This window comes from Carcharodon carcharias (assembly GCF_017639515.1).
Source record: "Carcharodon carcharias isolate sCarCar2 chromosome 37 unlocalized genomic scaffold, sCarCar2.pri SUPER_37_unloc_1, whole genome shotgun sequence".
NCBI lineage: Eukaryota > Metazoa > Chordata > Chondrichthyes > Lamniformes > Lamnidae > Carcharodon > Carcharodon carcharias.
This window is the reverse complement of record NW_024470758.1, coordinates 2,987,839-3,015,183: the sequence shown is the minus strand read 5'-3', so window position 1 is coordinate 3,015,183 and position 27,345 is coordinate 2,987,839. Positions and strand designations below refer to the sequence as shown.

The window sequence follows — 27,345 nt, the reverse complement described above, 5'->3', positions numbered from 1 at the left end:
GATATTGCGCCTGCGCCCTGGATGGCGTGGGCAGGGCGAATGCTGCTCTTGCGCCCTGGGCTTTTGTTGCGCCTGCGGGCCCGGCTGCTGCGCGGCTCTATTTCTGCGCCTGCGCTGTAGGTGAAACAACTACCGCGCCTGCACTCGGTGCGGTTGGCCAGGACGGTTGCCGCGCCTGCGCTTTAGGCGTGACAGTTGCTGCGCAGGCGCTCTGGGTTCTGTGGGCGGGACTGTTTCCGCGCTTGCGCCTTGCTTTGCCGTCGGGATGTCCTCGCGCGGGTGTAAGGCGGAGGAGGAGCGAGAGTATCGGGTATCGGAGCCGCGTCAGCACCCGCAGGGCTTCACCGAGTACCGCGTCACCGCAAGGGTAAGGCCACACTGCAGCACCGGGCCGTGCAAGCCGCCAGGACCCTTCACCTCCCAACCCTGACCCTTCAACGCCCCCAACCCTGACCCTTCAACGCCCCCAACCCTGACCCTTCAACGCCCCCAACCCTGACCCTTCAACGCCCCCAACCCTGACCCTTCAACCACCCCAACCCTGACCCTTCCACCCCCCCAACCCTGACCCTTCCACCCCCCACAACCCTGACCCTTCCACCCCCCAACCCTGACCCTTCCACCCCCCCAACCCTGACCCTTCCACCCCCCAACCCTGACCCTTCCACCCCCCCAACCCTGACCCTTCCACCCCCCCCAACCCTGACCCTTCCAACCCTGACCCTTCCACCCCCCCAACCCTGACCCTTCCACCCCCCCATCCCTGACCCTTCCACCCCCCCCAACCCTGACACATCAACCCCACCCCGACCCTGACGCATCAACCCCACCCCGACCCTGACGCATCAACCCCACCCCGACCCTGACGCATCAACCCCACCCCGACCCTGACGCATCAACCCCACCCCGACCCTGACGCATCAACCCCACCCCGACCCTGACGCATCAACCCCACCCCGACCCTGACGCATCAACCCCACCCCGACCCTGACGCATCAACCCCACCCCGACCCTGACGCATCAACCCCACCCCGACCCTGACGCATCAACCCCACCCCGACCCTGACGCATCAACCCCACCCCGACCCTGACGCATCAACCCCACCCCGACCCTGACGCATCAACCCCACCCCGACCCTGACGCATCAACCCCACCCCGACCCTGACGCATCAACCCCACCCCGACCCTGACGCATCAACCCCACCCCGACCCTGACGCATCAACCCCACCCCGACCCTGACGCATCAACCCCACCCCGACCCTGACGCATCAACCCCACCCCGACCCTGACGCATCAACCCCACCCCGACCCTGACGCATCAACCCCACCCCGACCCTGACGCATCAACCCCACCCCGACCCTGACGCATCAACCCCACCCCGACCCTGACGCATCAACCCCACCCCGACCCTGACGCATCAACCCCACCCCGACCCTGACGCATCAACCCCACCCCGACCCTGACGCATCAACCCCACCCCGACCCTGACGCATCAACCCCACCCCGACCCTGACGCATCAACCCCACCCCGACCCTGACGCATCAACCCCACCCCGACCCTGACGCATCAACCCCACCCCGACCCTGACGCATCAACCCCACCCCGACCCTGACGCATCAACCCCACCCCGACCCTGACGCATCAACCCCACCCCGACCCTGACGCATCAACCCCACCCCGACCCTGACGCATCAACCCCACCCCGACCCTGACGCATCAACCCCACCCCGACCCTGACGCATCAACCCCACCCCGACCCTGACGCATCAACCCCACCCCGACCCTGACGCATCAACCCCACCCCGACCCTGACGCATCAACCCCACCCCGACCCTGACGCATCAACCCCACCCCGACCCTGACGCATCAACCCCACCCCGACCCTGACGCATCAACCCCACCCCGACCCTGACGCATCAACCCCACCCCGACCCTGACGCATCAACCCCACCCCGACCCTGACGCATCAACCCCACCCCGACCCTGACGCATCAACCCCACCCCGACCCTGACGCATCAACCCCACCCCGACCCTGACGCATCAACCCCACCCCGACCCTGACGCATCAACCCCACCCCGACCCTGACGCATCAACCCCACCCCGACCCTGACGCATCAACCCCACCCCGACCCTGACGCATCAACCCCACCCCGACCCTGACGCATCAACCCCACCCCGACCCTGACGCATCAACCCCACCCCGACCCTGACGCATCAACCCCACCCCGACCCTGACGCATCAACCCCACCCCGACCCTGACGCATCAACCCCACCCCGACCCTGACGCATCAACCCCACCCCGACCCTGACGCATCAACCCCACCCCGACCCTGACGCATCAACCCCACCCCGACCCTGACGCATCAACCCCACCCCGACCCTGACGCATCAACCCCACCCCGACCCTGACACTTCAACCCCACCCCGACCCTTCACCCCCCTCCCAGCCCCGACCCTTCAACCCCACCCCCCCCCCCCCAACACTGACCCTTCAATCCACCACCCCCCCGACGCTCTCGCAACCTTTCACCACCCTGACCCTTCTCCGTGATTCCCCCCCTTCCAAATATGTTGGGCACTTCCCATACCTTGGCAGCCACCTCTCAAAAGGCCGCCATTGACGAGATCGAGCACTGGATTCGCTGCGCCAGCTCAGCCTTCTCTAAACTATGTCAGCGAGTGCCTGACAAGAAAGATCTCAGCAAGTCAACAACACGGGTCCCAGCGCATGGAGCACTTGTTGTCACCACACTCCTGACTTGAGTGAGACCTGGATTGTGTATGAAGCGATTCCATCATCAGGTGTCTCCGCTGCATCCTCCAGATTCAATGGGAGGTCAGTCGAACAAACGCGAGTGTCCTTCTTGAAGCCAGCTCCACAAGCATTGAGGCAAAACTCCTGCAAAACCAACTACGACGAACTGGACACTGGTCGAAAAGCGGCTTTCCCACCAGGCCCTGTTTTCTCAACTCTCAAATGGCCAACGTTCCGGGGAGGACAAAGAAAATCTTCAGACCCGCTGAAACTCACATGAATGACTGGGAGGAGTTCACTGCCAGTTGTTCAAAAATAGCGACAGCTCGTCCCCCAAGCTTTGAATCCCAATGCCTTCATGATTAGGCAGAGCGGAGAAGGAAAGGCAAGGAAGCAAATCCTGCACTCCGGACCCCGCCACCTCGTAGGTCACCCTGTCCCGTGTGTCCAAAGATCTGTGGGCCGAGAATCGGCCTGTTCTACTCGCGTGAAGACTGGCAGAAACTCGCCACCCTGAGTAGACATCATCCTCGAATCGAGGGACAGCCGTGACGTCGATGATGCCGGCATAACGCATGTCCCGTCCGCAGTCACCGTACGGTGAACAGAAACCAGAATTCCGACTCCTCCCTTCCCTAACCCAGGAAGAAGGAACCCAGAACCCCCACAGACTCCCCCCACCCCCCCAACACCCAGCACCTCTCCCTGACTGCAGCACAAGCCGGGACCCTCCTAGTCAGCACTTCTCAGCACCATCCTGGGCTGCCAACCACTGCTGAGCCCTGTAAGGGAGCTGAGAGACAGGCTAGCGCGTCAATAGTAAGCCATGCACCAGTGTCCGGGCACACCTTTGTTGCTCTGGTTACTTTATGTTGAACTCCTGATACAGAAGAGTCTTGAGGGGCTGAATGGCCCCTTTCTGTTCCTGTGGTGCTGTGTGTGTGGGAAATAAGGAAGCCCCATGTGGTAGCCTTACTGGATCTAACCAGCCTGCAGCCAGTTTCCGACAGGTTTGGGGTTGTAACTTTGGTATAATCACCAGCTGGCAGCCTCTGTGAAGGCAGCAGTTCAAGTAGACAAGGTTGTAAAGAAGGCATACGGAATGCTCTCCTTCATTGGCAGGGGTATAGAATATAAAAGTAAGGATATAATGTTGGAATTGTATAAAACACTGGTGAGGCCACAACTGGAATATTTTGTGCCATGCTGGTCACCACATTACAGGGGACGTAATAACTCTGGGGAGAATGCAGAGGAGGTTTACAAGAATGTTGCCAGGGTTAGAGAAGTGTAGCTATGAGGACAGATTGGATAGGTTGGGGTTATTTTCCTTCGAACAAAGAAGGCTGAGAGGTGACTTGATTGAGGTGCACAAAATTATGAGGGGAATAGATGGAGTGGACAGGATAAAATTGTTCCCCTTGGTAGAGAATTCTAGAACCAGGGGACATAGATTCAAGATAAGTGACAGAAGGTGTAGGGGGGACATGAGGAAGAACTTTTTCACGCAGAGGGTATTGGGTGTCTGGAATTCGCTGCCCAAGTTGGTGGTAGAGGCAGAAACTCTAAACTCTTTTAAAAAGTACCTGGATCTGCACCTAAAGTGCTGTAAGTAGCAGGGCTATGGGCCGGGTGCAGGAAGGTGGGATTAGAAAGGGCACCTGGGTGTCCTTGGGCTGGTATGGACAAGATGGGCCGAATGGCCTCCTTCTGTGCTGTAACTTTTCTATGGTTCTATGAACAAAAGAAACTTTTCACCGCCATCGGAATCTTCAAGCCAATGGAGTACGTCTTTCTGAAGCTTTGTAATGTAGGATTCACAGCAGCCAATTTGCACATAGCAAACTCCGAGATAACCTGTTTCTTTTTAGTGATGTTGGTTGAGGAATAAATATTGGTCACAGGGCACTCCTCCACCCTACTGCCCGGTTCTTCTTCAAGATAGTCCCATGGGATCTTTTATACCCACTCAAGCAGGAGGGTGAGAGTTCGGTTTCTCCAAGAGCCAGCATCTCGAGCAGTGCCACACTCCCTCAGTACTGACCCTCCGGCAGTGCGGCACTCCCTCAGTACTGACCCTCCGGCAGTGCGGTGCTCCCTCAGTACTGACCCTCCGGCAGTGCGGCGCTCCCTCAGTACTGACCCTCCAGCAGTGCGGCGCTCCCTCAGTACTGACCCTCCGGCAGTGCGGCGCTCCCTCAGTACCGACCCTCTGGCACTCCCTTGGCACTGACCCTCCTGCACTCCCTCAGTATTGTCCATCCGACAGTGCACTGCTCCCTCGGCGTCGACCCTTCAGCAGTGAAGCGCTACCTTGGCACCGACCCTCCAGCAACACGCCATTCCCTCAGTGCTCTACTGGAGTGTCAGCCATGATTTTTATACTCAGGCCCTGGAGTGGGAGTTGAACCTGAAACCTGGTGATTCAGAGGCGAATGTGTTACCCACCGAGCCCCAGCTGACTCATAGATGCACTGTTTATAAAAGAAGTCTTTGTTGTAAATATGAGTGTCCTCCTTTCCCTGGGGGATCAGCTATGCAGCTTGTGACAGGAGGTCATGTGTGGGCGCAGAACTGTGCTCGGCACTTGCAGCTGCCTGAAGCACCTCGGGAATCTGTGACAAATTTCACCATGCCAGCTCCCCGAATTTATTCTAGATTTACCAAATCCAGTTCGGGCAGGCTGAGGGTGGGTTCGGACTCTCCACCTCTGGGGTTACCTGTCCAGTAGCTGAACAGCTGGTCATGAGGGGCCACAGAATGGCAGCTGTGCTCTAACATTGCGCATACAATTCATAGATCTACTTTTGATTCCTCAGTGCAGGGGGCTTGACAGGGCGGATGCTGAGAGAATGTTTTCCCCCCTCATGGGGGAACCTAGAACTGAGTGGGGGGGGGGGCATCACAGTTTAAAAATAGGGGCCTTCCATTTAAGGAGGAGATGAGGGAGAATTTCTTCTCTGAGAGGGGTCATTGAATATATTCAAGGCTGAGGTAGATTTTTTTTGATCAACAAGAGGGTCAAGGGTTATGGGGAGGGGGTGGGGGGACAGGCAGGAAGGCGGAGTCAAGGCCACAATCCGATCTCGTGGGGCAGGCTCGAGGGGCCGAATGGCCTACTCCCCGCTCCTCGCTCTTGCGTTTGTAGGAACAAGGCCTGCGTCCCTCGCAGCTTCGTGGGAGCCTTGGTACTCGGAGCGCCACAGGATTGGCAAAGTCCGAGACGTTTAGTCCCTGTCTTTGCTGGGTTGGAGGCGCTAAGCTCTCTCGCCGCCTCGGCTCACGCCACAACAGCTTGTTCAAACTGCTGTGGCAGCCGGTCAGTGGTGGAACTGGACCTCAGCGAGTGGTCAGCCACTCCAAGAAAGGAGGGCAGATGCATAGGAAAGATAACAGCTGAGCACCTAGCTCCATTGCCAAGGGAGTGCTGCACTGTCAGAGGTACCATCATTTGGATGGGACATTAAACTAACACCCCCGTCTGCTCTCTCAGGTGGATGTAAAAAAAAACCCCATGGCCACTATTGGAAGAGGAGCAGGGTGGGGGCGAGGGAGGGAGGAAGTTCTGCCCGGTGCTCCGGGGCCAATATTTATTCCTCAATCGACATCACTAAAAAAAAAACACATCACCTGGCTCATTATCACATTGCTCTTTGTGGGAGCTTGCTGTGCGCAAATCAGTTGCTGTGCTTCCTACATTACAGCAGCGACCACACTCCGGGAAGCACGTCGTTGACTGTGACGGAGCTCAATACCGATTTAGCCCAGTCCTGTGTAAAGAAAGGAAAAAAATTCCTGAAATTCCCCTAATTCTGGGGATACTGGACCCTTGCGGTTCTGTATGGATGATATACAGGGTGTAGACGGTGTGACTCTAAATGGCGGAGCGATGGGACGTGTGGGTCAGGGGCTGCATTTTCACGCTGCTTAAGGCTAGTGCCAGAATATGGAGGGTTGTGGGCGAGCGGATTTCCTTCTACACTGTGACCTGTGCTCTTTGTCAATTCCAGATCATCTCAAAGAAGACGGCCGATGTCGTAGAGGTAAACACAATTATAAAGGTCCAATTCCTGTAACGCGCCAGCCGGAGGTTTGAGCTTCTAGGGACCAGGAGTCGGTTATCCAACCCCTCGGGCCTGGTCTGTCTCTCCAGTCCGTTCACCCTCCTTTGCCTGTGCCCCTTACCAGCCTCGCCCAACAACTGCGATCTCTCAAATCTCCAATTCTTCCCCGGCCTCAACAGCGTTCTCGTGGAGAGAGTTCCTAGATTCCCACTCCCCTCGGAGTGAAGAAGCGCTTCCCGACATCACCCCTGAACGTCCTGCCGCTCATTTTAAGGTTCTGCCCCTGTGTTCTGGACTCCCTCCTCCCCCACTCCCCCTCAACCCCCCTCTCCCTCCCCTCCCCCTCCACACCCCTCTCCCGCTCCCCCACCCAACCGCATCTCTCTCCCCACCCCCCCCCCCGCCCCCCCACCAGAGGAAATCCTTTAATCATCTTAAACCCCTCGATTAGATCACCCCTTAATCTTCTCCACTCGAGGGAATACAAGCCTAGTCTGTACAACCTGTCCTTGTAACTTAACCCTTTCAGCCCTGGTATCAATCTGTCTGCACCCCGTCCCTCCAAGGCCATTATACCCTTCCTGAGGTGCGGGGCCCAGAACTGAACCTGGTTACTCCAGGTGGGGGGTCTGACCAGAGTTTTATATGAACTGGAATGTGACTCCCACCCCTTTGGATTCCAGTCCCCTTGAGATAAGGGACAATATTCCATCAGGCTTCCTGATTGTTTCTTTGTGCCTGTTCAGTAGCTCTAAATGATTTGTGCAGTTGGACACCCCAAACCTCTCCGTGCTTTTACTTTCATACCCTTTATGAAACGATATTAATTTATCTCACTCGGGAGGATATTGAAATGCTGCAATACCAATGTGCTTCCAGTGGGGGTGCCATCTGTGGAGCCGGTTGCGGCTCGATTGACAAAACTCTTGTGTTCCAAACACCATTTCCATCCCCATGCCCAGACCTGTCAACTCCTGATCCAAATGATATGGGGCTCCTGATTCGGCATTTCGTCCGCCAGTAGCGCCAACGATAGCCCTTTCCAAATCTTTGGTCAGCCCTGACTTGATGGAATACTTGTCTCGTACCCTGTGGGTCCGAGCCCCACTCCAGAGACCTCTGGGGGAGGTGGTGGCTTAGAGGTATTGGACTGGTGAACCAGAAACCTAGGAGTAATGCTCTGGGGACCTGGTTTCGAATCCCGTCTGTGGTAGATGGTTGAATTTGAAATAAAATAACAATCCCATTTAAAAATCTGGAATTAAAAGTCTAACGATGACTGTGAAACCATTGCTGATTGTCATAAAAACCCATCTGGTTTCGCTAATGTCTGTTGGGGATGGGCACGTCCCATTAACAAATTTAAAAAAGAAAACACAGGCTCAGTGCTGTTACTTTCAGGTGAGACTCTAAACCCCCTCAGGTGGTTACAAGAGATCCTGGTGCCAGCCAGCCAGCATTCATCCCTCAATCAGCATCACACAAAATGATCATAATTGCTGCTTGTGGGATCTTTCTGTGTACCTGCCGCATCCCCTGCACCACAGCAGTGACAACACTTCAAGAAGTGTTTGATTGGCTGTGAAGGCATGTTCTGAGGGTGTGAAAGGTGCTATAGAAATGCGAGTCTTTACCCCAGGTTCCTGATCTTCAGACAGGCTGAACGGGAGGAGCAGCAGCATAAGCACAGACAGTATTGTGTTTCCAGGCTTAGGGGCAGCTGCCGTGCCCCCAGAATTGAGAGTAGTTTGGTGCATGCGGCTCACAACACTCTGCGTGTGTCCTGGGGCCAGCTGGGAGGGTGCAGCGTGATCTACCTGTTCTCAGCGCGCAGTTTAACGGCCGTTGCTCTCTGCCCCTCACAGATAACAGTCTTCAAACGCTACAGTGATTTCAAAAAGCTCCACAGTGAGCTGTCCTACATCCACAGGAACTTGTTCAGGAAGTCGGAGGAGTTCCCTGCCTTCCCAAGAGCTCAGGTGTTCGGTAAGACTTTCACCATCCCCCTCAGCCATCCCAAAACAGATGGTTTGCCACAGGGTGAGGCAGAGAGCCCAGCACCATGTTGCGAAAACTGGATATCTTTTTCAAATAAGAGATGATAGGGGAGAGAGAGCAGGGCAGTGGGATTAGTTTGGGATTGATACAAGGCTATGGGGAGAAATGGGGCCAGTGGGATTAGTTTGGGATTGATACAGAGCTATGGGGAGAGAGCAGGGCAGTGGGATTAGTTTGGGATTGATACATGGCTATGGGGAGAGATTGGGCCAGTGGGATTAGTTTGGGATTGATACAAGGCTATGGGGAGAGAGTGTGGCAGTGAGATTAGTTTGGGATTGATACAAGTCTATGGGGAGAGAGTGGGGCAGTGGGATTAGTTTGGGATTGATACAAGGCTATGGGGAGAGAGTGGGGCAGTGGGATTAGTTTGGGATTGATACAGGGCTATGGGGAGAGATTGGGCCAGTGGGATTAGTTTGGGATTGATACAAGGCTATGGGGAGAGAGTGTGGCAGTGAGATTAGTTTGGGATTGATACAAGTCTATGGGGAGAGAGTGGGGCAGTGGGATTAGTTTGGGATTGATACAAGGCTATGGGGAGAGAGTGGGGCAGTGGGATTAGTTTGGGATTGATACAGGGCTATGGGGAGAGATTGGGGCAGTGGGATTAGTGTGGGATTGATACAGGGCTATGGGGAGAGAGTGGGGCAGTGGGATTAGTTTGGGATTGATACAGGGCTATGGGGAGAGATTGGGCCAGTGGGATTAGTTTGGGATTGATACAAGGCTATGGAGAGAGAGTGGGGCAGTGGGATTAGTTTGGGATTGATACAGGTCTATGCGGAGAGACTGGAGCAGTGGGATTAGTTTGGGATTGATACAGGGCTATGGGGAGAGAGTGGGGCAGTGGGATTAGTTTGGGATTGATACAGGGCTATGGGGAGAGATTGGGCCAGTGGGATTAGTTTGGGATTGATACAAGGCTATGGAGAGAGAGTGGGGCAGTGGGATTAGTTTGGGATTGATACAGGTCTATGCGGAGAGACTGGAGCAGTGGGATTAGTTTGGGATTGATACAGGGCTATGGGGAGAGAGTGGGGCAGTGGGATTAGTTTGGGATTGATACAGGTCTATGCGGAGAGACTGGAGCAGTGGGATTAGTTTGGGATTGATACAGGTCTATGCGGAGAGACTGGAGCAGTGGGATTAGTTTGGGATTGATACAGGGCTATGGGGAGAGAGCGGGACAGTGGGATTAGTTTGGGATTGATACTGGTCTATGCGGAGAGACTGGAGCAGTGGGATTAGTTTGGGATTGATACTGGTCTATGCGGAGAGACTGGAGCAGTGGGATTAGTTTGGGATTGATACAGGGCTATGGGGAGAGAGTGGGGCAGTGAGATTAGTTTGGGATTGATACAGGGCTATGGGGAGAGAGCGGGGCAGTGGGATTAGTTTGGGATTGATACAGGTAGATGGGGAGAGACTGGAGCAGTGGGATTAATTTGGGATTGATACAGGGCTATGGGGAGAGAGTGGGGCAGTGTGATTAGTTTGGGATTGATACAGGGCTATGGGGAGAGAGTGGGGCAGTGTGATTAGTTTGGGATTGATACTGGTCTATGCGGAGAGACTGGAGCAGTGGGATTAGTGTGGGATTGATACAGGGCTATGGGGAGAGAGTGGGGCAGTGAGATTAGTTTGGGACTGATACAAGGCTATGGGGAGAGAGTGGGGCAGTGGGATTAGTTTGGGATTGATACAAGGCTATGGAGAGAGAGTGGGGCAGTGGGATTAGTTTGGGACTGATACAGGGCTATGGGGAGAGATGGGGCTGTGGGATAGTTTGGGATTGATACAGGGCTATGGGGAGAGAGTGGGGCAGTGGGATTAGTTTGGGATTGATACAGGGCTATGGGGAGAGATGGGGCTGTGGGATAGTTTGGGATTGATACAGGGCTATGGGGAGAGAGTGGGGCAGTGGGATTAGTTTGGGATTGATACAGGGCTATGGGGAGAGATGGGGCTGTGGGATAGTTTGGGATTGATACAGGGCTATGGGGAGAGATGGGGCTGTGGGATAGTTTGGGATTGATACAGGGCTATGGGGAGAGAGTGGGGCAGTGGGATTAGTTTGGGATTGATACAGGGCTATGGGGAGAGAGTGGGGCAGTGGGATTAGTTTGGGATTGATACAGGGCTATGGAGAGAGAGTGGGGCAGTGGGATTAGTTTGGGATTGATACAAGGCTATGGGGAGAGAGCGGGGCAGTGGGATTAGTTTGGGATTGATACAGGGCTATGGAGAGAGAGTGGGGCAGTGGGATTAGTTTGGGATTGATACAAGGCTATGGGGAGAGAGCGGGGCAGTGGGATTAGTTTGGGATTGATACAGGGCTATGGGGAGAGAGTGGGGCAGTGGGATTAGTTTGGGATTGATACAAGGCTATGGGGAGAGAGTGGGGCAGTGAGATTAGTTTGGGATTGATACAAGGCTATGGGGAGAGAGTGGGGCAGTGGGATTAGTTTGGGATTGATACAGGGCTATGGGGAGAGAGTGGGGCAGTGAGATTAGTTTGGGATTGATACAGGGCTATGGGGAGAGAGCGGGGCAGTGGGATTAGTTTGGGATTGATACTGGTCTATGCGGAGAGACTGGAGCAGTGGGATTAGTTTGGGATTGATACAGGGCTATGGGGAGAGAGTGGGGCAGTGAGATTAGTTTGGGATTGATACAGGGCTATGGGGAGAGAGCGGGACAGTGGGATTAGTTTGGGATTGATACTGGTCTATGCGGAGAGACTGGAGCAGTGGGATTAGTGTGGGATTGATACAGGGCTATGGGGAGAGAGTGGGGCAGTGAGATTAGTTTGGGACTGATACAAGGCTATGGGGAGAGAGTGGGGCAGTGGGATTAGTTTGGGATTGATACAAGGCTATGGAGAGAGAGTGGGGCAGTGGGATTAGTTTGGGACTGATACAGGGCTATGGGGAGAGATGGGGCTGTGGGATAGTTTGGGATTGATACAGGGCTATGGGGAGAGAGTGGGGCAGTGGGATTAGTTTGGGATTGATACAGGGCTATGGGGAGAGATGGGGCTGTGGGATAGTTTGGGATTGATACAGGGCTATGGGGAGAGAGTGGGGCAGTGGGATTAGTTTGGGATTGATACAGGGCTATGGGGAGAGAGTGGGGCTGTGGGATAGTTTGGGATTGATACTGGGCTATGGGGAGAGATGGGGCTGTGGGATAGTTTGGGATTGATACAGGGCTATGGGGTGAGAGTGGGGCTGTGGGATAGTTTGGGATTGATACTGGGCTATGCGGAGAGAGTGGGGCAGTGGGATTAGTTTGGGATTGATACAGGGCTATGGAGAGAGAGTGGGGCAGTGGGATTAGTTTGGGATTGATACAAGGCTATGGGGAGAGAGCGGGGCAGTGGGATTAGTTTGGGATTGATACAGGGCTATGGAGAGAGAGTGGGGCAGTGGGATTAGTTTGGGATTGATACAAGGCTATGGGGAGAGAGTGGGGCAGTGAGATTAGTTTGGGATTGATACAAGGCTATGGGGAGAGAGTGGGGCAGTGGGATAGTTTGGGATTGATACAGGGCTATGGGGAGAGAGTGGGGCAGTGGGATTAGTTTGGGATTGATACAAGGCTATGGGGAGAGAGTGGGCCAGTGAGATTAGTTTGGGATTGATACAAGGCTATGGGGAGAGAGTGGGGCAGTGGGATTAGTTTGGGATTGATACAAGGCTATGGGGAGAGAGTGGGCCAGTGAAATTAGTTTGGGATTGATACAGGGCTATGGGGAGAGAGTGGGGCAGTGGGATTAGTTTGGGATTGATACAAGGCTATGGGGAGAGAGTGGGCCAGTGAGATTAGTTTGGGATTGATACAAGGCTATGGGGAGAGAGTGGGGCAGTGAGATTAGTTTGGGATTGATACAAGGCTATGGGGAGAGAGTGGGGCAGTGGGATTAGTTTGGGATTGATACTGGTCTATGCGGAGAGACTGGAGCAGTGGGATTAGTTTGGGATTGATACAGGGCTATGGGGAGAGAGTGGGGCAGTGAGATTAGTTTGGGATTGATACAGGGCTATGGGGAGAGAGCGGGACAGTGGGATTAGTTTGGGATTGATACTGGTCTATGCGGAGAGACTGGAGCAGTGGGATTAGTGTGGGATTGATACAAGGCTATGGGGAGAGAGTGGGGCAGTGAGATTAGTTTGGGACTGATACAAGGCTATGGGGAGAGAGTGGGGCAGTGGGATTAGTTTGGGATTGATACAAGGCTATGGAGAGAGAGTGGGGCAGTGAGATTAGTTTGGGACTGATACAAGGCTATGGAGAGAGAGTGGGGCAGTGGGATTAGTTTGGGATTGATACAAGGCTATGGGGAGAGAGTGGGGCAGTGAGATTAGTTTGGGATTGATACAAGGCTATGGGGAGAGATTGGGGCAGTGAGATTAGTTTGGGATTGATACAAGGCTATGGGGAGAGAGTGGGGCAGTGAGATTAGTTTGGGATTGATACAAGGCTATGGGGAGAGAGTGGGGCAGTGAGATTAGTTTGGGATTGATACAAGGCTATGGGGAGAGAGTGGGGCAGTGAGATTAGTTTGGGATTGATACAGGGCTATGGGGAGAGAGTGGGGCAGTGGGATTAGTTTGGGATTGATACAAGGCTATGGGGAGAGGGCGGGGGCAGTGGGATTAGTTTGGGATTGATACAAGGCTATGGGGAGAGAGTGGGGCAGTGGGATTAGTTTGGGATTGATACAAGGCTATGGGGAGAGAGTGGGGCAGTGAGATTAGTTTGGGATTGATACAAGGCTATGGGGAGAGAGTGGGGCAGTGAGATTAGTTTGGGATTGATACAGGGCTATGGGGAGAGAGTGGGGCAGTGGGATTAGTTTGGGATTGATACAAGGCTATGGGGAGAGGGCGGGGGCAGTGGGATTAGTTTGGGATTGATACAAGGCTATGGGGAGAGAGTGGGGCAGTGGGATTAGTTTGGGATTGATACAAGGCTATGGGGAGAGAGTGGGGCAGTGGGATTAGTTTGGGATTGATACAAGGCTATGGGGAGAGAGTGGGGCAGTGAGATTAGTTTGGGATTGATACAGGGCTATGGGGAGAGAGTGGGGCAGTGGGATTAGTTTGGGATTGATACAAGGCTATGGGGAGAGGGCGGGGGCAGTGGGATTAGTTTGGGATTGATACAAGGCTATGGGGAGAGAGTGGGCCAGTGAGATTAGTTTGGGATTGATACAAGGCTATGGGGAGAGAGTGGGGCAGTGGGATTAGTTTGGGATTGATACAAGGCTATGGGGAGAGAGTGGGCCAGTGAGATTAGTTTGGGATTGATACAGGGCTATGGGGAGAGAGTGGGGCAGTGGGATTAGTTTGGGATTGATACAAGGCTATGGGGAGAGAGTGGGCCAGTGAGATTAGTTTGGGATTGATACAAGGCTATGGGGAGAGAGTGGGGCAGTGAGATTAGTTTGGGATTGATACAAGGCTATGGGGAGAGAGTGGGGCAGTGGGATTAGTTTGGGATTGATACTGGTCTATGCGGAGAGACTGGAGCAGTGGGATTAGTTTGGGATTGATACAGGGCTATGGGGAGAGAGTGGGGCAGTGAGATTAGTTTGGGATTGATACAGGGCTATGGGGAGAGAGCGGGACAGTGGGATTAGTTTGGGATTGATACAAGGCTATGGGGAGAGAGTGGGGCAGTGAGATTAGTTTGGGATTGATACAAGGCTATGGGGAGAGCATGGGGCAGTGGGATTAGTTTGGGATTGGTGCAGGGGTATGGGGAGAGAGTGGGGCAGTGGGATTAGTTTGGGATTGATACAAGGCTATGGGGAGAGGGCGGGGGCAGTGGGATTAGTTTGGGATTGATACAAGGCTATGGGGAGAGAGTGGGGCAGTGGGATTAGTTTGGGATTGATACAAGGCTATGGGGAGAGAGTGGGGCAGTGAGATTAGTTTGGGATTGATACAAGGCTATGGGGAGAGCATGGGGCAGTGGGATTAGTTTGGGATTGGTGCAGGGGTATGGGGAGAGAGTGGGGCAGTGGGATTAGTTTGGGATTGATACAAGGCTATGGGGAGAGGGCGGGGGCAGTGGGATTAGTTTGGGATTGATACAAGGCTATGGGGAGAGAGTGGGGCAGTGGGATTAGTTTGGGATTGATACAAGGCTATGGGGAGAGGGCGGGGGCAGTGGGATTAGTTTGGGATTGATACAAGGCTATGGGGAGAGAGTGGGGCAGTGGGATTAGTTTGGGATTGATACAAGGCTATGGGGAGAGGGCGGGGGCAGTGGGATTAGTTTGGGATTGATACAAGGCTATGGGGAGAGAGTGGGGCAGTGGGATTAGTTTGGGATTGATACAAGGCTATGGGGAGAGACCGGTGCAGTGAGATTAGTTTGGGATTGATACAGGGCTATGGGGAGAGAGTGGGGCAGTGGGATTAGTTTGGAATAGCTCCATATCCCTTAATTCCTTTACCCAAAAAATATCACTGCTCTCCGTCTAGGAAGCTCCAATTTACCCCCTCCAACTTCAACAATTTTTTTTTGAGGGAGAGAGTCCCAGATTCCCACTCCCCTCTGTGTGAGGAAGTGCTTCCTGACATCGCTCCTGAACGACCTGGCTCTCATTTTAAGCTTCTGCCCCCTTGTTCTGGTCTTGCCCCCGCCCCCCCCCCCCCCCCCCCCCACCCCCCCCACCCCCCCACCCCCCACCCCCCCACCCCCCCCCCCCCAACCCCCCCACCCCCACCCCCCCACCCCCCCACCCCCACCCCCACAAGAGGAAATAAGAAAAGACGGAGCTGTAATCCCTGTGGTTCCGCCTGGCGTCTGGGTCAATTTTTCCGATTCTGGCTGGAGATCCGGTAATAAATACAAAACCCTCCTGTGCTCTCTCTGTTCCAGGGCGTTTTGACGAGGCAGTCATTGAGGAGAGACGTCGCTCTGCGGAGGAGATGCTGCAGTTCACAGTCAACATCCCTGCCTTATACAACAGTCCACAGCTCAAAGACTTCTTCAAGGTGCGTGCCTGCTGCTGGTGTTGTACCAGTGGAAGGTGCCCACTCTCAATGGGGTCCGGGACCTCCCCTCCCTACACACCCTCCCTCGAGTATCCTCTTGCCATGTACCATGGTGGTCAGTTCCTAGGATTGGCGGAGGCCATTTGGCCCATCATGCTTGTGCTGGCTTATCTAAAGAGCGGTTGTGTTGAGTCCCACATCCCCTTTTTTTAAACCCATAACCCTGTAAGTTCCTCATCCAACTCCCTTTCAGAATTATTTATGGAATCAGCTTCCACCACCTTTTCAGATCGAGCGTTCCCAATCCCGACAACTCTCCGAGTGAAAACATTTCTCCTCATCTCCACTCTAGATCCTTCACCAATGATTTTGAATCTCTGACCTCTGGCTATTGGCCCACTCCCCACAGGGGGTAGTTCTTCCTCTCTCTTGCGTTCGCGCTCTCGCGCTCTCGCTCTCTCGCGCTCTCGCTCTCTCGCGCTCTCGCTCTCTCGCGCTCTCGCGCTCTCGCTCTCTCGCGCTCTCGCTCTCTCGCGCTCTCGCTCTCTCGCGCTCGCGCTCTCTCGCGCTCGCGCTCTCTCGCGCTCGCGCTCTCTCGCGCTCGCGCTCTCTCGCGTTCGCGCTCTCTCTTGAAAACATCTATTCCATCACCTTGTAACCTTCTCGGTTCCAAGGAGATCAGTCTGAACTTTTCCAACCTCTCCTCAGAACTGAAGTCTTTCACCCTGGGAACGTCCTGGTAAACCTCCTCCAGACCCTTCCTGAGGCCTCTCCATCTTACCTGAAGTGCAGGCTGAGAATTGTCCTCAATACTCCAGCTGAGGCCTGAACCATAAAGCTCCACAATGACCTCTTTGCTTTTGTATTCTGTGCCTCTCTTTATAAACCCGAGTAGCCCATATACTTTACCAGCCATCTTATTAGCCAACCAAACACCCCAGATGATGGACACGGGTGAGCAAGAGCGATCACCTTGCCCTGCCACCTTAAAGTCTTTGTGTATATGGCCACCAAGGTCTCTGCTCATTGACTCAGATGTGTGTTGTGCCCAGTCACAATGGCACTGACACAGCAGCAGGCCTGGGCATTGACCCCAGGGGTCTCCCTGTCTTTGTGACGGGTTAGGATACCCTGGATGGTGGGTGCGTTTGGAGCGCACTTGCCTTCAGTCATTGCCGGGCGTGTGTGGAGCTGACGGGGTATGTGTGCTGTTTCTCTGGGTCTTGGCAGCTGAGAGGGTTCACAGGGCTCTTGTGTCCCAGGAGGAGGTGGCGCATTCGACAGGGTCAGCTGCACGGAGGGCTTCCTTTCCTCTGGAAGGGGACGAGCGTAACTCCCTGCTTGCCTGGCGTCCCGCATACTGGCCATTGGGAGCTGGAAAGGAAGGTCGCTCGGGGAAGCTCTCCTGCTGAGATTAGCTGGAACAAGCCGAGGCTCAGTCCTGGTCCAGTTCTGTATCACCGTGGGAGGAGGCGAGGGAAGGGGAGGTGAGGGAAGAGGTGGGGTGGGGGTGGGTGAAGGGGATTGTTGGGTGATGGAGGGTGGGCCAGGTGAGGGGGGAAGAAGAGGGAGCGGGTGAAATGAGGGCTGGGTCCAGTGAGAGTGGGCCAGGAAGGGCGGGGTGGGGTGAGGTGGGGGAGGATGACGAGGTGAGGGAAGGGGTGAGATGAGGGGGCAGCAGAGGAGGGCGAGGTAAGGGGGTGGGGGAGGAGGGCGAGGGGAGGGGAAGGTGAGGTGAAGCACGTGCAGGCTGAGGGAGATTTGTGAGGTGAGGGTGCTGGAGCAGTAATCGCTGTGTCTGATATCTCCTGTTTCCCCCAGGACGGAAGAGGTGAGGCGGGGTGGGGGTGCGAGGTGAGGCAGGGGCGGTTCAGGGTGAGGGGGGTGCGAGGTGAGGTGGGGGGGGTTCAGGGTGAAGGGGGTGCGAGGTGAGGTGGGGGGGGTTCAGGGTGAGGGGGGTGCGAGGTGAGGTGGGGGGGGTTCATGGTGAGGGGGGGTGCGAGGTGAGGTGGGGGGGGTTCAGGGTGAGGGGGGTGCGAGGTGAGGTGGGGGGGGCTCGGGGTGAGGCGGGGGGTTCAGGGTGAGGCGGGGGGGTGGTGTTCAGGATGAGGGGGGTGCGAGGTGAGGTGGGGGGGGGTTCAGGGTGAGGCGGGGGGTTCAGGGTGAGGTGGGGGGGGTTCAGGGTGAAGGGGGTGCGAGGTGAGGTGGGGGGGGTTCAGGGTGAAGGGGGTGCGAGGTGAGGTGGGGGGGGTTCAGGGTGAAGGGGGTGCGAGGTGAGGTGGGGGGGGTTCAGGGTGAGGGGGGTGCGAGGTGAGGTGGGGGGGGCTCGGGGTGAGGCGGGGGGTTCAGGGTGAGGCGGGGGGGTGGTGTTCAGGATGAGGGGGGTGCGAGGTGAGGTGGGGGGGGTTCAGGGTGAGGCGGGGGGTTCAGGGTGAGGTGGGGGGGGTTCAGGGTGAGGGGGGTGCGAGGTGAGGTGGGGGGGGTTCAGGGTGAAGGGGGTGCGAGGTGAGGTGGGGGGGGTTCAGGGTGAGGCGGGGTGTTCAGGGTGAGGCGGGGGGTTCAGGGTGAAGGGGGTGCGAGGTGAGGTGGGGGGGGTTCAGGATGAGGGGGGTGCGAGGTGAGGTGGGGGGGGTTCAGGGTGAGGGGGGTGCGAGGTGAGGTGGGGGGGGTTCAGGGTGAAGGGGGTGCGAGGTGAGGTGGGGGGGGTTCAGGGTGAGGCGGGGGGGTTCAGGGTGAAGGGGGTGCGAGGTGAGGTGGGGGGGGTTCAGGGTGAGGCGGGGTGTTCAGGGTGAGGCGGGGGGTTCAGGGTGAAGGGGGTGCGAGGTGAGGCGGGGGGGGTTCAGGGTGAAAGGGGTGCGAGGTGAGGTGGGGGGGGTTCAGGGTGAAGGGGGTGCGAGGTGAGGTGGGGGGGGGTTCAGGGTGAAGGGGGTGCGAGGTGAGGTGGGGGGGGTTCAGGGTGAAGGGGGTGCGAGGTGAGGTGGGGGGGGGTTCAGGGTGAGGGGGGTGCGAGGTGAGGCGGGGGGGGTTCAGGGTGAAGGGGGTGCGAGGTGAGGTGGGGGGGGTTCAGGGTGAGGCGGGGTGTTCAGGGTGAGGCGGGGGGTTCAGGGTGAAGGGGGTGCGAGGTGAGGTGGGGGGGGTTCAGGGTGAGGCGGGGGGTTCAGGGTGAGGTGGGGGGGGTTCAGGGTGAAGGGGGTGCGAGGTGAGGTGGGGGGGGTTCAGGGTGAGGGGGGTGCGAGGTGAGGTGGGGGGGGTTCAGGGTGAAGGGGGTGCGAGGTGAGGTGGGGGGGGTTCAGGGTGAAGGGGGTGCGAGGTGAGGTGGGGGGGGTTCAGGGTGAAGGGGGTGCGAGGTGAGGTGGGGGGGGTTCAGGGTGAGGCGGGGGGGTGGTGTTCAGGGTGAGGGGGGGGTGGGAGTGGGGAGCGGTAGCTGGTGGAGCAGTAATCACTGTGTCTGGTATCTCCTGCTTCCCCAGGATGGTGAGGTTTCCCGGCCCCTGGAACTCGCTGCTGCCAACGATGCTCCAAGCCTGCCCGCCCCGCTCATCCCCCTGCCCTCGGGAGAGGGTGAATTGCCAGGCTCGTGGCCCAGCCTGTCGACAGGGTGGGCAGTATCGGGAGGATTGCCCCAGTCCCTGAGCAGAAGCGAGTCAGATGGAGGAGGAGAGGCAGTTCACACAGCCCTACACGGCCCGAGTCCACACGGACCAGCCCCACACAGCCCACCCCGACACACACCCGGGACTGTGGGTAACTTCTGCTTTGTGACCGGAGCTTGTGTTGCAGAATTTCTCTGGGGTAACGCTGGGAGTGGGGGAGGGGAATACGGTGTGACTGGCATCGGGGGAAGGGGAATGGGACCTGAGTGTGTGTGTGGGTGGGTGAGTGCAGGGTTGCGCATGTGAAGGAGGGGGGTGTGCATGCGTGTGGGAGTGTGCGGGTGCGGGGGTAGCACGTGTGTGGGTGCGCAGGTACGGGGAGGTGTGGGGTGTACGTGTGTGGGGTGTACGTGTGTGGGGTAGCGTGTGTGGGTGCGGAGGGGAGGCGTGCGTGTAGCTGCAGGGGTATGCGTGTGCGGGGTAGCGCATGTGTGGGTGTGCAGGTATGGGGAGGTGTGTGGGGTAGCACGTGTGCAGGGTAGTGTGTGTGGGTGCGTGCGTGGGGGTCCGGAGGCTGTGGGAAGGCAGGCGCCATGACAATGGAGACCAATGGCAGGAAGAGGTTGCAGCTGAAGGTGATGTGATGAAAATCCCCAGAGCTGGCGAGCCTGAGTCTGCACCGTGCCCTTGTATCGAGCCCAGGAGTCTCCTTGTACTGGTGTCCCAGTGTAAATTGCCTCACCAGTTCCAGCACTAAGTCCCTCTCTTGTGTTGCAGATGAGCTGGATCCTGGTCAGGGCCAAGCAGAGGAGACAAACTCCCCCTTCGATTCAGGAACTGAGGAAGAGCGCGATGAGGCCCAGCTGCAGACCGGATCCCATCTCTGTGACACGGAGCTGGCATTGTTTGACCCATGTGCCAAGGAAGGTGTGGATGAGTGCTGGGCCATCCCCAGGCAGAGCTGCCGAGCATCAACGGGCTCTCCTCAGGTCAAGCGCATCTTCAGACAGCTCAGGAGCTGGCTGACCAGCGAGGAGTGCAGTGGGAGAGAGCAGGCACCTCACTAAAGGGCCAAACCCAAACCGGGATCGAAGCGATTACAGTACACTTCACATCTCAATTTAGTGACAGGACACCAGAGCAGTACTGCTCTTTGACTTTATCAGGATAGGTACAGCACAGGGTTAGATACAGAGTAAAGCTCCCTCTGCACTGTCCCCATCAAACACTCCCAGGACAGGTACAGCACGGGGTTAGATACAGAGTAAAGCTCCCTCTACACTGTCCCCATCAAACACTCCCAGGACAGGTACAGCACGGAATTAGATACAGAGTAAAGCTCCCTCTACACTGTCCCCATCAAACACTCCCAGGACAGGTACAGCACGGAGTTAGATACAGAGTAAAGCTCCCTCTACACTGTCCCCATCAAACATTCCCAGGACAGGTACAGCACGGGGTTAGATACAGATGAAGCTCCCTCTGCACTGTCCCCATTGGGCAGTCGCTGTATCTTCTGCGCTTGCATGGTTCCTCTGGTTAACGAGGCAACAAGGCGGGAATGTTGGAGGCTAAATTCCCCTTTCTCCCCACCTCACAACGGAGAATTCTACCATCCCTCTAGAGTCTATTTCAATGAGGGAAAGACATTGTTGTTTGCGTTGCAGAGTTCCTACCCGATGCAAGCCAGCAGAGCAACTTGGTGGCACTGACCGTCGCCCAGAGCAGCACACTACACGCCGACGGACACCTCGACGACTTGCAAAGGCGGCTCCTGCACCTGAGGGTGCAGCCGGACAACGGAATGTCCGAATCGGAGCACCCGGGGCCAGACGGGTTGGGTGGTGCCGACTACCTGAGGGCGGCAGCCGACTGTATCAAGGAGGCGCTGGAGAGGGAAGCCACTGGGGAGTACGAAGTGGCCTTCAGTTGCTACCGCAACGGGGTGGACATTCTGCTGAAAGGGGTACAAGGTGGGTGGGTGCATCACTTTCCAATTTACACACAATGACCAAAGGGTGGAGACCCCCTCGGGTCCATTCAGCCTGTCTTTCTCTCTCTCTCTCTTTCTCTCTCAATCCTGAAACTCGTGCATCACAATTTATAACCACTCCCACCCCAAGACCTGCGATCTCCCAGGGGAAGCGAGTTTCTAAAAGGGATTTAGTGCACTCGAGGTCAGGACTTGGCAGCAGATATCGAACCCACGTGGAGTTGAAGGAAACAGTAACCCGGAATATATCCGTGTGTGGGGGGCTTGGAGGGGAACTTGCAGGTGGTGGTGTTCCCATGCGTCTACTGCCCTTGTCCTTCTAGATGGTTGTGGGTTTGGAAGGTGCTGTCGAAGGAGCCTTGGTGAGCTGTTGCAGTGCATCTTGTAGATGGTACACACACTGCTGCTACTGTGCGTCGGTGGTGGAAGGAATGAATGTTGGTGGATGTGATGCCAATCAAGCGGGGCTGCTTTGTCCTGGATGGTGTCGAGCTTCTTGAGTGTTGTGGGGGCTGCACTCATCCAGGCAAGTGGGGAGTATTCCACCACATTGCTGAATTGTGCCTTGTTAATGGTGGACAGGCTTTGGGGAGTCACGAGGTGAGTTACTCACCGCAGGATTCCCAGCCTCTGACCTGCTGTTGTAACCACAGTATGGTCCAGTTCTGTTTCTGGTCAGTGGTAACCCTCACGACGTTGATAGTGGGGGATAGTTTTTTTTGAGTAAGTGATATCCCGATTGGTGGAGGCAGAAATCAGGATTTGTAAAAGGCTCTTGATAAACCCATTAAAATGAACCCATTCACGAGAATAGCTCCAGCGAGGAGGAACTTCAGTTACGTGGACAGACTGAGGAAGTTGGGACTGTTTTCCTTGGAGAAGAAAAGGCTGAGAGGAGATTTGATAGAGGTTTTCAAAATCAGGAGGGGTCTGGACAGAGCAGATAGGGGGGAAACTTCCCCTGGATGGAAGGATCGAGAACGAGAGGGCACAGATTTAAAGTAATCGGCAAAAGAAGCAAAAGCGAGATGAGGAGAAACTTTCTCAGGCAGCGAGCGGTTAGGATCTGGAATGCGCTGCTGGAGGGTGTGGTGGAGGCAGGTTCAGGAGAGAATTAGAAGGTTATCTGAAAAGGAAGAATGCGGGGGTTATGGGGAGAAGGTGGGGCAATGGTACTCGGTGAATTGTTCACTCAGAATCGGCACAGACACGATGGGCCGAATGGCATCCCCCGACAATGTAAGGATTCTGTGATTTGGTATCAAGGATAGGACATGAATGGGACTACTGTGAATACGTGAAGAGGGATGGGGGAGAGTCCTGTGGGGAGCTGACTTAAAATAGAGATTACTGAGTGGGAGCTCTATGCTGGAAATACTTAGTTCCTGGTATGTAGTACATTCAGAAAAATTACCTCTGCATGCACTTACTGTCTACAAAAATCTTACTTCCTGTTAAGTTTCTATGATTCTTACATCAGCTCCCCCACCCCCTGCACTCCCCGCCCCCTGCACTCCCTACCTCTACCATTAATCCTTAAGTCCACACTTGCAATGGAAACTGCCAACATAAATGTAGAATCTTAAAGCACAGAAGACCATTCAACCTATGTGCTGAAAGAGCTATCCAATTAATCCCGCTCCCTCCAGCTCATTCCCCAAAGCCCAACAAGTTTCTTCTCTTCAAGTGTTTATCCAATTCCCCCTTTTTGAAAGTTCCTATTGAATCTGCTTCCGCCGCCCTTTCAGGCAGCGCCTTCCAGATCACAACAACTCACTGTGTAAAAAAAAAATTCTCATCTCCCCCCACCCCCCACCTCTGGTTCTTTTATCGATTCTCTTCAATCTGTGTCCCCCTCTGGTTACGCACCCTCCTGCCACCGGGTGCAGTTTCTCCTGATTCACTCTATCCAAAACACTCATGATGTTGAACACCTCGATTAAGTCTCCCCCTTAACCTTCTCTGCTCTAAGGAGAACAATCCCAGCATCTCCAGTCTCTCCGCATTAACGGAAGTCCTTCTTCCCTGCTCCCATTCTGGTAAATCCACATGGATAGAAAATAACTCCCCCTAGAGGTAGCTCTTTGTGTAGAAGTACACAATAATTTGGGGGTATTTTGCAATACTCAGCCGAAAAGCGAGTGAGTCACAGGTGAAAGAAGAGGGCAAGTGGACATCCGGACTACAGCGGATACGGAAGATTATCTAGTGGCTGTTTTGTAGTTTGGATCTCATGGGAGGGGGTTGTAGTTTACTGAGTCACTGCAGTCATTGGGGAAGGGTGCCAGCTAGAGGGGATTCACTATACAAGGGAATTGTACCTCAGCCAGGTATGAACTAGCTCAGGACCCCCCCCCCTGCTCCTGCCTGATATACACTGACTGCAGCAACTTGCTAACTGCTGATAATGGAAACAGAAATTGAGTAGCACTTTTATTTTTTTGCCCAATTTAAATGCAGTTATTTTCAGCATTCTCCCCGATTTTAATCTCTCCACCATTGGTGGCCGTGCCGGTAGCTGCCTGGGGGCCCTGAGCTCTGGAATTCCCTCCTTAAACCTCTCCGCCTCTCTCTCCCTCCTTTGAGACGCCCCTTAAAACCCACCTCTTTGTCACCTGTCCCTAATATCTCCTTACGTGGCTCGGGGTCAGATTTCACCTTTTAACGCTCCTGTGAAACACCTTGGGACACTTCACCGTCTTCAAGCTGCTATATCAGTGCAAGTTGTTGGATGAATGTGGATGCCATGTGTGTATGCTGTTGATTAAATCAGCTAGCTGGTTTGACGTTTAGCTTAGCTGCTGCCATTTGTTGTCAAGGCCCAATAATGTCTCGTGTTGGTTTTTGTACACCACACACGCAATCTCACAGGTTACAGCACAAGTCTGTGCCAGCTCTCCAAATGAGCACTTCACCCGGTGCCATTCCCCCACCTTCTCCTCACAACCCTGCACATTCTTCCTTTCCGGGTAACCTAATTTCCTTTTGAATGCCTCGATTGAATCTGCCTCCTCCACAATCTCGGGCAGCGCATTCCAGACCCTAACCACTCGCTGCCTGAGAAAGTTTCTCATGTCTCCATTGCTTCTTTTGCCAACTACCTTAAATCTGTGCCCTCTCGTTCTCGATCCTTCCACCAGTGGGAACAGTTTCTCCCTATCGACTCTGTCCAGACCCCTCATGGTTTTGAAAACCTCTATCAAATCTCATCTCAACCTTCTCTTCTCCAAGAAAAACAGTCCCAACTTCTCCAATCCACGTAACTGAAGTTCCTCATCCCTGGAACCATTCTCGTGAATCTTTTCTGCATCCTCTCCAATGCCTTCACATCCTTCCTAAAGTGTGGTGCCCAGAGCTGGACACAACTACTCCTAGCTGTGACCTAACAAGTGTCTTATACAAGTTCCACATAACCTCCTTGCTCTTGTACTCTATGTCCCTATTCATAAAGCCCAGGATACTGTCTGCTTTATTTTAACCCCCTCTCAACCTGTCCTGCCACCTGAAATGACTTGCGCACGTGTACACCCAAGTCCCTCTGCTCCTGCACCCCCTTAAGAGTTGTACCTTTATTTTATATTGTCGCTTTGCGTTCTTCCTGCCAAAATGAATCACTTCATACTTCTCTGCGTTGAATTTCATCCACCCATTCCAACAACCTGTCAATGTCCTTTCGAAATTCTACACACCACTCCCCTCATAGTTCACGATACCCACGTTAACTCTGGGCGTTACTCAAAGCCTCAGGTAAGCCCTGTGGGGATGAGTGTTCCTGCGTGGAGTTATGTATTTCGGGAGCTGGGCCATACAGCTATTCCTCCTGAGGCTGCTTAGACCAGACGTACCTGGGCAGGAGGGTGTGGGGGGCACGCTGAGGGCAGGGCTACTCCTTTACACAGGAGCTGGCATTGATCGGGGGGGGGGGGGGGGGGGGGGGGGGGAGTGGGTAAGGCTGGTACAAGGGCCCACGTAATGCCATCCCGGTTTGAAGAGGCAGCTGGGTGCGGTAGCAGGGAGAGGGCACGGGTTGGTATCTGGAGGTCAGGCCGGCAGAAGGGCCCCATCAGTTAGCACCTGTCCTGTGTTGCCAGGTGACCTGAGCGCTGAGCGGCGAGACGCTGTTAAGAAGAAGACGGCTGAGTACCTGAAGCACGCGGAAACCATTTTCACACTGCACCTCAAGGATTCACTACCGACGGACGTGACTCCCTCCACAGTAAGTCTCACTGGGCAGAAGTGTGGTGGGGGAAAGAGGGAGCTTTACTCTGTATCTAACCCCGTGCTGTACCTGCCCTGGGAGTGTTTGGTGGGGACAGTGTAGAGGGAGATTTACTCTGTATCTAACCCCGTGCTGTTCCTGTCCTGGGAGTGTTTGATGGGGACAGTGTAGAGGGAGCTTTACTCTGTATTTAACCCCATGCTGTACCTGCACTGGGAGTGTTTGATGGGGACAGTGTAGAGGGAGATTTACTCTGTATCTAACGCTATGCTGTTCCTGTCCTGGGAGTGTTTGATGGGACAACGTAGAGAGAGATTTACTCTGTATCTAACCCCGTGCTGTACCTGTCCTGGGAGTGTTTGATGGGGACAGTGTAGAGGGAAATTTACTCTGTATCTAACCCCGTGCTGTACCTGTCCTGGGAGTGTTTGATGGGGACAGTGTAGAGGGAAATTTACTCTGTATCTAACCCCATGCTGTACGTGTCCTGGGAGTGTTTGATGGGGACAGTGTAGAGGGAGCTTTACTCTGTATCTAACCCCGTGCTGTACCTGTCCTGGGAGTGTTTGATGGGGACAGTGTAGACCGGGGTGGGACAGTGTAGACCGGAGTGTACCAGGTTGATTCCAATAGGCGATTGTATCCCAATCCCGCCCTGTTGATGTGAGGTTCTAACCACACCTGCATACTGGACATAAGTGTGGTATGCTATTGAGGAGTGGTTGGGTTTAAGCACAGCTTTTGTCACTCAATTCTTGACCCACCTGTTTGTCTATGTTTGTCTATCTTTCTAGTGACAGTTAACTGTCTGACTGGAGCTATGTCGGAGACAAGGCCACCAGCTAGTCACCCATCCAAGACGCGGGCACAAGATGGCTTCTCTGCTGATGTCACTTCATGCCTGAAGAGGTTAATTAATAATGCTTTAACCAATTGTCTTCCAGATCAGTCAGCTTGCAGCCCCTTGTGCTGACTGAACCTCACCATCCCCCCACCCCTGCTCACACAGTGTAACTGCTGAATAGACTGGCAACCAGAACCCCCTCGACTCTGAGACCCTGGGTTGTTGAGAGATGGTGAGACTGGCAGCGGCCATGGGGCAGGAACACAGGAACAATCATGGGTGGTTTGCCCTTTCGAACAGAACAACCACGGGAGGCGGAGATATCAGGACCCCCCCCCCACCCCCCTCAACTCGATAGAGAGATCGGGAACCCCCCCGCCACCTCAACTCGATAGAGAGATTGGGACCCCCCCCCACCCCCCCACCACCTCAAGTCGATAGAGAGATCGGGACCCCCCCTCAACTCGATAGAGAGATCAGGACCCCCCACCACCACCTCAACTCGATAGAGAGATCGGGACCCCCCACCACCACCTCAACTTGATAGAGAGATCGGGAACCCCCCCCCCCACCTATACGCGATAGAGAGATCAGGACGCCCCCCCAACCTCGATAGAGAGATTGCCCCCCCCCACCCCCTCAGCTCGATAGAGAGATCGGGATCACTTACCTTTCCTCACTGCCAGTTTAAAGCATTTTTGAGCCTTAATGTTCAAGTTTTTTGACCAGGCTGATTATTTTGTGTTGTGCATTTTAACCACCTGGTTTGACTCCAATTAAAGCCATTCCGAACACTCTG

The 27,345-nt window shown here is 55.0% G+C and overlaps 1 protein-coding gene across 4 annotated transcripts; it reads left to right on the top strand.

The window, feature by feature from the left end:
• The first annotated feature begins 10 nt into the window (after positions 1-10).
• On the top strand, positions 11-27,345 carry snx15 (sorting nexin 15). 4 transcript variants are annotated; one of them, XM_041181814.1, is made up of 9 exons: positions 22-367; positions 6,773-6,805; positions 8,692-8,812; positions 15,782-15,897; positions 19,368-19,689; positions 20,268-20,417; positions 21,158-21,463; positions 25,575-25,699; positions 26,497-27,345. In XM_041181814.1, the coding sequence occupies exons 1-9, from the start codon at positions 266-268 to the stop codon at positions 26,497-26,499; spliced, it is 1,278 nt and encodes a 425-aa protein (XP_041037748.1). In that variant the 5' UTR covers positions 22-265; the 3' UTR covers positions 26,500-27,345. The 4 variants fall into 4 exon arrangements, with proteins under 4 accessions (XP_041037751.1, XP_041037748.1, XP_041037750.1 ...); XM_041181816.1 differs by having other exon boundaries at positions 30-367; positions 19,368-19,641; XM_041181817.1 differs by lacking the exon at positions 26,497-27,345 and having other exon boundaries at positions 11-367; positions 19,368-19,637; positions 20,268-20,479.

Coding starts and splice junctions, on each gene's coding strand:
- snx15 (XM_041181814.1), top strand. CDS start 266: ATGTCCTCGCGCGGGTGTAAGGCGGAGGAGGAGCGAGAGTATCGGGTA. Junction 368..6,772: donor AGTACCGCGTCACCGCAAGG/GTAAGGCCACAC, acceptor TGTCAATTCCAG/ATCATCTCAAAGAAGACGGC. Junction 15,898..19,367: donor AGCTCAAAGACTTCTTCAAG/GTGCGTGCCTGC, acceptor CTGCTTCCCCAG/GATGGTGAGGTTTCCCGGCC.